The 13,313-nt window shown below is 50.6% G+C and overlaps 1 protein-coding gene across 12 annotated transcripts in view; it reads left to right on the top strand.

Moving 5' to 3' along the window:
- AFAP1L2 (actin filament associated protein 1 like 2) overlaps positions 1 to 13,313 on the top strand; it is a 95,336-nt gene that overhangs the window by 54,954 nt on the left and 27,069 nt on the right. For 11 of the 12 annotated variants that reach the window (XM_027592433.2, XM_027592441.2, XM_027592473.2 and 8 more), the window contains 3 exons: positions 3,925 to 4,053; positions 10,408 to 10,482; positions 11,851 to 11,945. In XM_027592433.2, coding sequence (XP_027448234.1) covers positions 10,431 to 10,482; positions 11,851 to 11,945 — 147 coding nt within the window. In that variant the 5' untranslated portion in view covers positions 3,925 to 4,053; positions 10,408 to 10,430. Of the gene's footprint in view, positions 1 to 3,924; positions 4,054 to 10,407; positions 10,483 to 11,850; positions 11,946 to 13,313 lie in introns of those variants that run through there. The other variant, XM_027592415.2, reaches the window with a different exon arrangement.

Raw genomic sequence — 13,313 nt, 5'->3', positions numbered from 1 at the left:
TGATCTAATGTCACAGTTCTGGCCTCGGAACCCGCTATCCGCCCCCCCCATGCGCCATCCACCTGCCCCCCATGCCCCGTGTGCCTCGATGTACAGAGAGACCTGTGGTTTCTTGAATACCCCGTATGCTTTCAGTCTTGAGTTGTCTGAACATCTCTTTCCCTTTTCCTAAAATGCCTCTGCCTCTTCCCAGGAAACTCCTATGCATCCTCAGTGGCCAGCTTATAAATTCCTCTTGCAGATAAGCCCCGAGTTTGTCTCGTGGCACCTTCCTGATGCTTGGACACATTCCTGAATCACTCCTCTGCTCACCCTGTGTATTCACTGGGCCCCCCCTTCCCCGGACATGGAGCTCCTGGAGAGGCTGGGGGACCCCGTCTGGGTCAACTTTGTCTCCCCAGAAGTAGGCATGACACTCTTTATCCTTTGGCCCAGTACATATTTGCTTGCTTGAAAATAAACTAAAGCTGTTTTCCAGGAATCAGGCAGCTTTGGGGAATAGCTGAGGATGTGAAACTGAAGAGACACTGGAGTTTTCGTGCTTTTTTCTTTTTTGTAAGCGGAAGTAGCAGCATTAACAGCCTGGAAGGGTTCAGAAGGTCAGGAAAAGCACAGCTTGAGATCCTAGCTGCTCTGCAAGGCCCGTTCACTTTTCCACATCCCCTGTAGCCGAGTTCAAGGCTCGGTGTCATTTCCTCAGATTTATCCTTTGTTTTCCCTGCTTTGACTTATTTAAACTCACTGCTTTTTAGCCTTTCGAGTTCTGCAGCCAACAGGAAAGTCATGAATAGCTGTTCAAAAAAATACTCAAAACCAAACAAAAACAACCTAAGGCCTTACCCTACTGCACCTCTTCCCAGAAGCCTTCCAGGCCTAGGATTCTTGCCTGATCTCCTCTCACACTTTTTGGTGTGAATTTTTGGTGGTTTGCCTTGGTCTGTAAATCTCTTCCCTTAGGCGGGTCTTGTTCTGCCTCTGAGCTTGCACAAGGCAAGAACTACCCTGTCCTGATCTCCATTTTAATTTCCTGGTTGGTTGAGGCCGAGGGCCCAGCTAAGTGCTGGGCACATCCTGGGGTCCCATGGTCTTGATTGGTGGGCTTTGGGAGCTCTTGCTGGTGCGCTTTCAAATCCCACTCCATTAAGAGTCTAGTTTTAAGTAGACCAGGCAAAAGCCATTGCTTCTTGGAAACCCACTCTGCTCAATACTGAGAAACAGGGCAAGAGACTCTGCTGTTGGCCCAGGGCCCTTTCCCAGGCAGAACTACCCAAACGTGGCTTCCTTCTTGCCTCATCTTGGCTCTCACTCACCATCTATCCATCTCGTCACTGGCAGAGACGAGGGCCACCTTCCAACCCGCCTCCAGGCATGGGAGCCAAGCCACCACTGACCACATGCAGCCTCTGAGCTGCTGGCTGCATTTTACCTTCACTTGGCTTTTGACAAGCCACAGAGGAGTGGACGCTAGACCTCCTCCTTCGTTCTTCATCCTTTACCAGGACCCTGAGAGGGAGAGTGGAGGATTCTCTGCTCCTTCTCCGGCTTTGGCAAACTGGACTTTCCTTCGGGGGTACCCCTGCCAGCAAGAGAGCGCTCTCATGACGCAAGGCAGTACACACCCATGTGGGCGTGCTGGCTGACCCCCGTGTTTGATCGGATAGTCACACGGGCTGGCACTGCCCTCCTCTGAAGCAAGCAAATCCTCACCCCCTTCCCTTCCTCCGGCTCTCCCACAAGCGATGGCAATATTCATTCCAGGGAGTTTGATTTTGTAGCAATGGGGTTCAAAGGCTACTACCAAAATGAGGTCCAAGGAGGTGTTTGAACAGAAAGAGGCCGCTGGGCTCTCCCTTAGAACCAGGAAAGTATGAGGGGTTCCTTTTCTAATGAAGGGGGTAGGGGGATAATCTGGGGCTCTTGTTCAATTCTAGGGAGCTAGGCGTTTGGGAGATGTTGGAAGAATGCCCTGCATGGATGGAGGCATCCAGTGGGGTGTTGCCAGTAGCTCAGTCTTAAGAGTCAGACAGCAGGCGAGCTCTCTACCATGAGCCATGTGGGACCTTCTGGGCCTTTTCTGGGCCCTCAGACCCCTGTCTACAAAATGGGCATAACCATGCTTAGCTCTTCAACTTGTGAACTAGCAGGTGCCTAATGAAGTCATTCATTTATTCATTCATTCCATAAACATTCATTCAACACAGTATAGGTGCCAAAGGTGTAGGACAGCTGTGGTCTTCTCATGGAGCTAATAGATTTTGTCATTTGTGTTTATAACTTTGTGAAATGGGCAGGGCCTACATGGCCTTCTCCACTTTCCAGGTGAGGACACGAGGTTGGAGAGATTGTGTGTCTGCTCAGCGTTCCCACAGCAGGTGGTACAGGACAAGTCAGGACTTCTGCTCTCTTCGGGAGCAGGGCCCTCAGGTGTGGGCTCTGGCACTGCATCTAGACCCACAGTTCTCAGTGTTGGCTGCACACTGGAATCACCCAAGGAGGCTTAAGAACTACTGATTCCTGGGGCGTCTGGGTGGCGCTGTCGGTTAAGCATCCGACTCTTAGTTTCTGCTCAGGTCCTGATCTCAGGGTGGTGAGATCGAGCCCCACATCGGGCTCTGCACTCTGTGTGGAGTCTACTTGGGATTCTCTCTCCCTTTGCCCCTATTCTGTCTGTCTGTCTGTCTCAAATAAATAAATCTTAAAACAAAAACAAAAACTGACTGACTCCTGGGTTCTACTCCCAGAGATTCTGATATCATCAATCTAGGGCATGGCTTGGGTATCAGGATTTTTTTTTAAACTCTCCAGGTGACCCCATGCAGCCAGGTTTGGAAAGCACAGCACAGAACCTCAAGGAGCTGGCTGCCATTGCTGAGCATGTTCTGGAGAGCCAGCTGGGCAGCAGAGCCAAGCAAATGCAGCGTCCTGTTCTTAGGAGAGATTAGATCACAAACAGCAACAACAGGGGCGCCCCGGGGGCTCAGTCAGTTAAGTGTCTGCCTTTGGCTCAGGTCATGATCCCAGGGTCCCAGGATCGAGCCCTGTGTCGGACTCCCTGCTCAGTGGGGAGTCTGCTTCTCTCTCCCCCCCCCTTCTTGTGCTCTGTCTCTCGCTCTCCCTCTCTCAAATAAATAAAAATCTTAAAAAAACCCAAAAGACAAAACAAAAAAACCCAAACAGCAACAACAACAGTGGTGAATGCCCGGCACCTCCACTGTTGTCCTCTGCACTAGCATCTCTGCAAGGTGGTTCCAGTGAGAAACTGACGAGCACTTCTACAATGGTGGAGCCAATTTGATACCGTGAATCCATGGGACCAGAGCCCTTAGACAGCTTGGGAGTGATGCTGGACTCAGTTTCAGTTGAAGTGGCTTATTTACTGAAGAAACTCAGGAAGGTTCTGTTTGCCCAGCCGTGGCTTCTGACGGGTCATCCATATTTCTGCAGGGGCAGCATAATCACTGTTGAATCTCCTTGGAGTGACTCTGTTTCCTTGTCCTTGGGGAAAGGATGAACGATTGGGCAAACCACAGCATTTCTTTTGATGGTTATAGGTTTGATCTGTGTTCAGGTTCTCCAGACCCTGAGCTGTCCTGATTGACTTTTGATCAAGGAAGCGATCCTGTTTCCAGACTCTCATGGCTTGATGGGCTCGACTGGGCTGTCTGGCTACTGTCACTCTAGCAAATGGTAGACCTGCAGCTTCAGCCAAGGTTATCCATCTCAAAACCAAGGGCCTGTTTTCTTCTCCCCGGGAATCCCACCTTTTGGCTGGGCCCCCAGGTGCTTCCAGGCCTTCCCTCACTGCCTCCCCCACAGGACCACAGGGCCCATGGTGAGGTGATGCAGGATCTGGAGGTGTATCTGAGCTGGCCCTTTGGAGGGAAGGCAGCGACTATAAAGGGTTCTTCTCTTTTCTGTCTCTAGCCCTGGAGCAGCTGTTGACAGAGCTGGATGACTTCCTCAAGATTCTCGACCAGGAGAACCTGAGCAGCACAGCTGTGGTGAAGAAGAGCAGCCTGGCTGAGCTCCTCCGGCTTTACACCAAAAGCAGCAGTAAGTGTGGCCCGGGGGGCCTCAGGTCCGCATGGAAACAGAAAGATAGTCACACTCGGGCTGCCACAACAGAGTCCCCTCGACGGGGCGGCTTAAACAATAGAAATTTGTTTTCTCAGAGTTCTGGAGGCCAGAAATCTGAGATCAAGGCTTTGGGCAGCGTGGCTTCCTTCAGGGGCCTCCCTCTCTGGCTGTAGATGGCTGCCTTCTGTCTGGGGCTTCACAGCATCTTCCGTCTGTGTGCGTGTCCAAATCTCCGCTTCGTACAAGAATACCAGTCATGTTGGATCGGGGCCCACCCTGGTGGCCTCCTTTAATGTTGATTACCTCTTTAATGACCCCTTCTCCTACCAGAGTCACATTCTGAGGTATCCAGGGCGAGGACTTCGTAGATGAATTTGGGCAGTGGGGGAGGGGAACGCAGCTCAGCCCATCACGATAGTGCAGGAGTGATGTGACCTGGATGCGGGCCCCAGACATCTCTGAACACTCAGCACGGCAGCCCTGAGTGTGGTTTTAAAGTGTTTTCGAAGCACTTCTCCTTACTCGTTCAAAGGAGAGAAGGGCTAATAAACAGTTCGAATAAGAGCCAACGCTTAATTGAGCATTTCCTACCTGCACGCGTATTAAACTTGTCTCATCTTCAAGTCACCCCTCTTAGGTTGGTGCTGTTGTTACAGATGAGGTCTGGAGAGTTGAAATCACTTGCCCCATGTCCTGTGGCCCAAAGGAAAACGTAGTTTTAAAGCTGTAGCTCACAGAACTCTTGAGTGCATAGGGTTTTTTTTTTTTTTTTTTTTCTGTCCTTCTTATTGAGGGAGGTTTTGTATACACTCAAGTACGTAGATCTTAAGCATTCAATCCAGTGAGTTTTGACAATTGTATACACCTGTGTACCTACCACCCAAAACAAGACAGAGAACGTTTTTATCATTCCGGAAAGTTCTTTCTTGCCCCTTCCCAGCAAATTCCTCCCCACCCCCACCCTCACCCCAACATAGCCGTTGTTCTGATTTCTCCCACCATGCCTGCGTGGTGTTCACGGGTTTGGGCTGTGACGAGTAACAAGGCTGCTTTGAATGTCCTTGCACAAGCCTTCTTGCGGGCATATGGTTCCATTTCCAGCACACTCAGATTTTCTTTTTTAAAAAAAGCCTTCTTGTGAAGTCCTGACAGTTTAGTTGAGTCTATTTTTATGTCGGATGTCTGAGAATTGGAAGTGATATTTTGGGACAGTGAGGGACCATAAGAGGGCATCTGATCCCTCTGCCTGGCGGCAGGAGCAGCCGAAATGCACCCCGAGGAGGGAAGTCGGCTGTCTGCAGCCCTCGCCGCCAGGAAATTCTCCCTCACGTCCCACCTGGACCCACCGTGCTACGTTTCAGGGTCGCTTTTCCTTTTCTTTGTTCCCTGTGGAACTAGTTTGTATTCTCTGAGCGAGACAGAAGTCCTAATGCTGAGGTATGCTGCCTTCTGCCCGGCGGCCTTGTCCTCTGCGGGACAAGCTGGCTCTCTTAGCCTTCCATGAAAGGCGTTTTCCTGGAGCCCATTTGGGGCCTTTGCCATTCTCCCGGCCACCCTGGGGTTCCCAGGCTCCTCCCAGCTCCGTGGCTGGTCAGCAGCGCATCAGAGGTGGGAAGGCTAGGTGGGAAATGCACATCACAGAGCGGGTGAGTCAGAGATGAGTCAGGATCTATGAGTACAACTCTTTAAGAAGCACACTCCCCGACCGACCGTTTGGATGTGCTCCGACTTGGGATGTTTAATGCTAGACAACACCTCCGTTGGGAACTGGAAGACCCATGGGATGGGCTCCAACCCCTGGTTCTTGGTTCTGATCACTCTTTCTGGGCCCCCTGGGTGGGGTCTCCCTTTTGGGTTCATGTGCTGTGTAGCTTCCTGTAGGATGACCTTTGTTTCACCCCAGATCTTTGCATGTTCTGCACTGATAAAGTCAGGCCCTCCCCCAACCCTCGGTGTCCGCAACTTGGAGGAGGTGCCCCAACGTGAATTGCCCGCAGTGCACCACTCAGACCACTGGAAGTACGTGCACAGCCTTACCGAGACCCGTGGCCGCCCCTCCTGTTCTCAAGGCTGGTGTCCATTCTGGTCCTCTCCATGCTCTCTTCGCCAGCACAGCGGTTAGAGCAACAGCTAACAGCTTTTGTGCACATCCTCTGTCCTAACACGGGGCTTAACGTAGGAGGTGGATGATGCCACCTAGTTCCCGTCCCAAGTCAGCGAGAGAGGTGTTGGCCTCATCTTCTCAACAAGAGCGTGGAGGATTTGCAGAGTCACTTCTTCAAGGCACACGGCTGTGAGTGGCAAAGCCAGGGCTCGGGCGTGGGCAGGCGGCCCTCACAGTTCTCCCCTCACCGCCCCACGTTCCAGATTCACCTGCACCAGCAGGAATTGCCCTACACAGGACAGAATCCAAAGCCCCCCCTGAAATCAAAGCATTTGTCTTCCTTCTCAGTCTCCCAGGCCCGTCTTGCTGTATATGTTCCAGAAAATCAGCTCAGCTTGATGGGACTTGCAGGTAGAGGCAGGCTGATCATTTTGAGATAGTCTGTGGTCTGCATTGGCTGAGCTGTTGTTTACTCCCACACATTTTAGGCAGAGCATGAGAGAGAGGTAGAGAGAGAGAGTGTGTGTGTGTGTTTGTGTTTACCCTTTTCAAATTGTCCATTTGGGTTTTCTGATCTTTTATCGTATGAGCGCAACGAGAATTTTCTCTTCTCTTTGCCTTTCATCTGGATGGTCAAGGCAGGGTTTGAGGTTTATCAGGAGCCTATTATTTGTTCCCTGTTTTCACCTGAGAGGGCCGTGGGTCTCCCAGTGCCCTGCTCAGAGACTCTGGGAAAGTGTCGGCGGCGGGGCGGGGGGGGGGGGGGGGGCGGGTTGCCCCTCAGATGGGAAAAGCTGCTGATGTTCTGTCTATCCAACTGAAGCAAAGAGGGTCCCTGTCCCTCCTCCTGACTCCTCATCCAGTTCTCTAGGAAGGACCATGCCCTGCACACAAGGGCCATTCCCCAGAAGCCACACGCTTACTCGGACCACGCTGAGCTCTCCTTTCCAACCGTCCCTGTTGTCATTCCCCACATGCTTGTGTTAACTATCCCATGGGCATCTGTTCCCCCCACCAATTTTGAGCTCATAAAGGTAGAGACAGTGACTTCTATTTCATTCTGTGCTGTATCCCCAGCACCTCGTATAGTGCTGGGTGCTCAGTGCACTTCCGAAAATGAATGAGAGAATGATAGAAAATTCTCCAACCCAAGGCTACTGCCTCCCAGACATGGGACAGCTCAGCAGTCTCCCATTATAGGGCCAAGTTCACTGGGCATTTCCCAGGATTGCAGATGGTTCTGGGAGCCTCTTACTTACCAACCTAGATGGTCCTGAATTAGCACCCTGAGAATCAAAGCCTGACCAACCATGGCCTGCAGCAGAGTGCCCAAGGCGGGAATCGCAGCCTTGGGAAGTGGCTGGTGGTGCTCATTTTCTCTGCATTTTACAAGCTGCCATCTTGGGGAGGAAGCACCTGCCCAGAATCTAACAATTAAAACAATAATAATAATATCTTTCTTTTTCCTTTTTACAGGAGCATGGGCTTAGTCAAAAGTAAGAAAAAAATAAATGAACATAAGATGAACATTGCACTATTTACATTCCTTCAGTTCCTATTTTGATCTTTATCGGCATCATCTGAATATTTTTATGTAGTTGTCGTTTGCCTCTGTATTCTGCTTTACGTTATTTTTACATTTAGAATTGCTTCCTGTGCACATTTCCATGTGCTGACAGTTCCCCTACTTTTTCTTTTTTTGCTATTGTGAAACATGATTCAACTGTAAGTCTTAGATATCTCTGTAACAGTGGACATAGAGCTTGTTATTTTTCACAGTTCGGTAGTATCCACGGATGGATGAACAGTGATTAGTGGCATTAGGTTTTGTAATTTAAAAAAAAATCCTCATACAGGGGCACCTGGATAGCTCAGCTGATTTGGCATCTGCCTTCAGCTCAGGTCATGATCTCCGGGTCCTGGGATCGAGCCCTGTGTCTGGCTCCCTGCTCAGCAGGGAGTCTGCTTCTCCCTCTGCCTCTGCCCCACCCCCTCGCTCATGCTCTCTGTCCTTCTCTCTCAAATAAATAAAATCTTAAAAAAAAAAAACTCATACAACCTTACAATAAACATCCTCAAATAAAATTTTGTTTACATGCTGGAGTTTTTCTTTAGGACACATTTCTGGCAGTGGAAATGCTGGGTTAAAGACGATGAACACTTAAAAAAAAAAAGAATATGAACACTTAAATTATCCTCCAAAATCTCTTCCAAAATGTCTGTGCCAGCTTACACACTCTCTAGTAATCCATTTATTTTTAAAGGTGACTGTTGTTATACATGTTGATGTGTGATTTTTTTTCAACTTTTCCCATTATCGAGCCTTTGAGCCCTTCTCCATGGTTTAGGCTGTCATTTTTAATCTTCGTTAGTTATAGGGTTAACTTTTTCAAGTTCCTTAATATTTGAGTTTTGTACCCTTGGAAACTTAAGAGTTTGGTAAAAACAGGCAATGTGCATCACAATTGTTTTTCACAAATCCGAGGCAGACAAGGCACGTGGCGTAGCTGTTTTGCTCAGAATTACACGATTAATGGCAGAGCTCGCTGCCCACCCCTGCAGGGCACTATTCTTGTGTACTCTGCTCTGGAGAAGGTACTGACCTGGCCCCTCTGGCTCTCACTCAGTGGAAGGATACCAGTTGTGGCTAACTACATTAGACCTCATAGTTCCTTCCCATAAACTGCTGCAGGATGGGGTGATGTTGCTGACGGGTCCTGGCAGGGCCGGGCACTGGGGCGGTGATCCCACAGGCTGAGGGCAGAAGACCCCTCTGGCTGTGTCCTCCCGGTGTTCTGGGTTTTCAGGGCTCTGTTTCCGCGGGCCTTTGGGCTGGAGGCTGGGCGGTCTGTGGCATAGGTCTGACATTGAACTGCCTTCTTTACCCAGGTTTGAATGGGTCCCCTTGCTGGTTCACACAGTCTCAAACTAGTGGAGCCACATGTTTCTGGGAAGTGCAAATTAAGGGCAAAAAAAGAAATGCAGGGGGATTTCTAAGAGGAGAAGTGCTAGGATGAGCTTCCTCTGCAGTCTTCTGAAGAAAGGGTCTTTGGGGCATAAGAAACTGAGCAGTGTTGGGAGACTAACATTTCTCTGCCCAGACAGGTGCTGGAAAGGTAGCCTACACAGAAATGATTTTAGGGGCGCTTGGGTGGGTCAGTCGGTTAAGTGTCTGCCTTTGGCTCAAGTCACGATCCCAGGGTCCTGGGATCGAGCCCTGTGTCGGGCTCCCAGCTCAGTGGGGAGTCTGCTTCTCCCTCTCCCTCTGCCCCTACCCCTGCTTGTGCATGCTCTCTCTCTCTCTGTCTCTCTTTCTCTCTGTCAAATGAATAAATAAAATCTTTAAAAAAAAAGATTTTAAAAGAGGGAAGGGCTGGGCTGCCATAAGGTGCAATCTACAGGGTAGAGCAGGTGCCTGGCAGAGCTCCACTTTCAATTCCCAGCACACTTACCCCTCCAAACCCAGAGCTCACGATTTGGGGGTCTCAGGCCCCCACAGTGGCATGGGAACTAAATTTCCAGATCCTCAGTGTGACCTACCTGACAGAGACATCACTGTGATGAGCCGAAGCAAGTAACCCAGACTAGGGTGAGAATGACGGATATGAAATATTTTACAATTTCTTTTCTTTTTTCTTTTTTTTTTTTTTTTTAAGATTTCTTTATTTGGGGGCACCTGGGTGGCTCAGATGGTTAAGCATCTGCCTTCAACTCAGGTCGTGATCTCCAGGTCCTGGAATCAAGCCCCACGTGGGGCTCCCAGCTCAGCCGGGAGTCTGCTTCTTCTTCTGCCTCTGCCTCTCCCCCTGCTCATGGTCTCTCTCTGTCTCTCAGATGAATAAATAAAATTGCCAGAAATATTTTACAATTTAAATGAAATGCTAGAAAATCCAGAGAAATCTGCTTGGTGGAATATGGGGCAAATCTTCGAGGTGCGGGTGCCTTTCCACTTAGACTTTTAATCCTGAAGCTATCCTTCTGTATCTTTTCCCTCCCCTCCCCCACAACCCCCACCCCCAAGTTAGGAAACTAACAGTCAGCAACTCGGCATTTCTGTTTTTGGAAATTTGTCAACTCCATAATGGACTCTTTCAATCAAGTCAAAATGTATGCTTTTACTGGAACCCCGGCTAATGACAGTGTCTCGGGGGACACTGTTTCTCTCTAAAAGCCATTTCCCGTTGTGGAATCACATGAAACCTTTGTCTTCCAACCTTCCTCTGCAGGTTCTGACGAGGAGTACATTTATATGAACAAAGTGACCGTCAACAAGCAACAGAATGCGGAGTCCCAGGACAAAGGTACGGGCTGGCCCTGCTGGTGGCTCGGCCAGCTTCTGGGAGGGGCAGGCATCAGCTTTGGTCCCATCCCCCCAGCCAGCACCAGACAGCCCAGTGGAGTTATTTCTGGCACTCATATTTTGGTTGATGGTATTTTGGGTTGATGTATTTTGGGATATTTCATCAAGCCACCTCCTTGCCTCTTAAAGGTCTCATGTCCCCTTCATGGATAAGGAATCTGGCCCTAAAGTCTCTCCGCTTTCCCCAGCATCATCCCGGGAGTAGGAAGTCATAGTCAGATGTTCTAGGGAAACAGCCGTTGTATGGTGCTGATTCCACGCCCCAGCTTTCTATCTTTTGATAGAAGTCTGGGTTTTATGTGTGTGTTGGGGGGGGGGGGCGATAATAGAAGATGGAAGTGCTGATGTTAGCACCTGCCTTAATATTCAAAAGTTTTGCTCAACGGTGCTCTCTTGGCAGAACATTATACCTTACGTCAGAAGGACATACTGTGTCTTCCATGATGTCTTCCTCTTCTGCTCTGTTCTGCTCTCCTTTTCTCTGAAAACCTTCAGGAGTGGGTCTGGCAGGACCTCAGGGAGACCCAGAGGTTTGCAGAGCTGCCTCGTTGCAGAGGAGAGGGGATTAGAAGCTCCATCTCCCAACTCCCCAGCCTGTGGCCAAAATGCAGAGGCTTAGCAAGAGGTGCAGATGCAGTGCTCCAAGGCACTTGGTCCTGTTCAAGGCTTGGCTTCAGGATCCCAGCCACCAAAGCCCCGAGGCCAGATCCAACTGAGTCTGTCTGTCCTGGGGCTGGCTGGGCCACTGGCTGAAACGGTCAGGCTCAGAAGAGCCTCCGGAGCCTTTTCCTTAAAAGCACACGGAGGGCTGGTGGCCGAGTTCTCCAGTGGGGCTTCGGCACCTCCCGTGCCACTGCCAAGCCTGGGACCCAGCAGAAGTGACCCAATGCAAGCTGCCCCTGTGCCCAGGGTCGTTTGCCTTCTGGGGAAACTGGCATGGAAGGAGCTGGCATCACAGGGTCGGTGCTGGGAGCTGCTCAATATAACGACCACAGGGCAGCTTCTCTGCTCGCTAACGCTCCGCGGCTGGGCCATTTTGGGCACAGGGCAAGTGGAAGAGAGGGTGTGGAGCCTGCCAGAAACCCCAAACCCGTTCCTTCTGAGGAATCTGCCCATGGCTGAGGCACCACTTGCACCCTATTCTCGGAGGGAAAACCACATTGGGTTTTCCCTGGGACCGCCCGCCTGGGTAATTAACACCTGCTCAAATAGATCTCAGGGTCCATGTGGCCAGACATTCCAGGATAATGGGCCCTGCTGTGAGCCTGGGCACCCCCCACCAAAGCCTTCTCCTGTTTGCTGCCCACAGCAGCCGAGGAGCAGAACCCACTGACCAACGGGGAGCCTGGCCAGCACTCTTTGGCCCCTCAGAAGAGTCTTCCAGACCTCCCGCCACCCAAGATCGTAAGTGTTCATCTGAGACCCCTGATTTCCTGACTGGGGCCCCCGTGAACTTCCAGTTGTTTTCACAGTAATCAGTCCCCCAAGTAGCTGGCATTTTCTGAGCACCTACTGTGTGCACACGTACTGTGTGCAGGACATGGGGGGGGGGCACTGGGGGAGAGAGAACAGAAGGATGCCTGCCTGCAGGTGACATCCTTGGCCCGGGGCCACAGTACTCGGGACACTAAGGCTAACGGGAATGGGAGATGCAGGGAGTTCGCTGCCTTCATCAAATGCCGCCACGTGTTGGAGGCTACCAAGGTCTGTCCAGCACCATGTGAGGGGGGTCATGTCTAGCTGTGGTCACCAGCTCAGGCCACAGCGAACTTCTAGAAATGTAAATCATATCACCTTGCACGTCCTGCTTCAAACCGGCCAAAGGCTTTCCTTGAACTTAGGGAAAAAAAAAAAAATCCATGTTCCTTAACCCAGCCCCACAGCCTACACGGTCTCCACAGCCTGGCCCAGCTGCATCTCCTGCCTCAGTGCACCTGCTCTTTGCTGGCCTCCCGTTCATGGATTGGACCGCATGGTCGATGTTGCCTTAGGGACTTGGTGTTTTCTGGACCCTGGCTTTCCAGTGGCTGCCACCTCCTCATCTCTCAGACTTTGACAGACAGGCTTTCCTTGACCTGCCGCACGAGACATCACACCTCTGTCCCTACCTCAGTTACTGTCTGCCCCATGGCCAATGACGCCTCCATGGCACTTGCCACCGTCATAACAGTCTTTGTATTATTTGCCTCCCAGTCTAGATGTAAGCTTCCCAGGACAGGGGGGGTGTCTCTCGTTTACTGCTTCGTGGCCTGTGTCTGCACACAGTAGGCCATACACATGTATTTGTTCACGGATGGATGGATGGGTGGACGGAATGAATTAAGGAACCCTACAGATCTGGGCTCAGATCCCAGTCTTGCCAGGTACTAGCTCTTTGACCTTGAGCAAGTCATTTAAGGTCTCTGGCCCTTTGTTTCCTGGTGTTTAAAAGAATGTGAATCTGTCTCCTAAGATCGTCTTAATTTGACAGGTAAAGGCTATGCATAGTGTGCTAGGTCAGCTTTCAGGGAGGTGGGCAGCAGTGTTTATATTTAATGGGTGAGGAAACCAAGAATCGGCGGTTTATAGCGTCTGAATGTTGCATACACAGAAAGTGCCAGAATCAGAATTTGAACCCAAGTTCTTTCCTATCTAGGTCCTGGTCAGGGAGGTTTCCTGAGAGGTATGAGGTGAGAAATGGGAAGGATCTCTATAGGTAGCAGGGTCCTGGGGTCAAGAAGTGGGCAGGGTTTCTATGGGCAGCAGAGTCCTGGATTCAGCTCCAGCTCCTAG

Source organism: Zalophus californianus, chromosome 15 (genome assembly GCF_009762305.2).
Source record: "Zalophus californianus isolate mZalCal1 chromosome 15, mZalCal1.pri.v2, whole genome shotgun sequence".
NCBI lineage: Eukaryota > Metazoa > Chordata > Mammalia > Carnivora > Otariidae > Zalophus > Zalophus californianus.
Note: the sequence above shows the minus strand (reverse complement) of the source record. Positions and strands in the feature narration are given on the sequence as shown.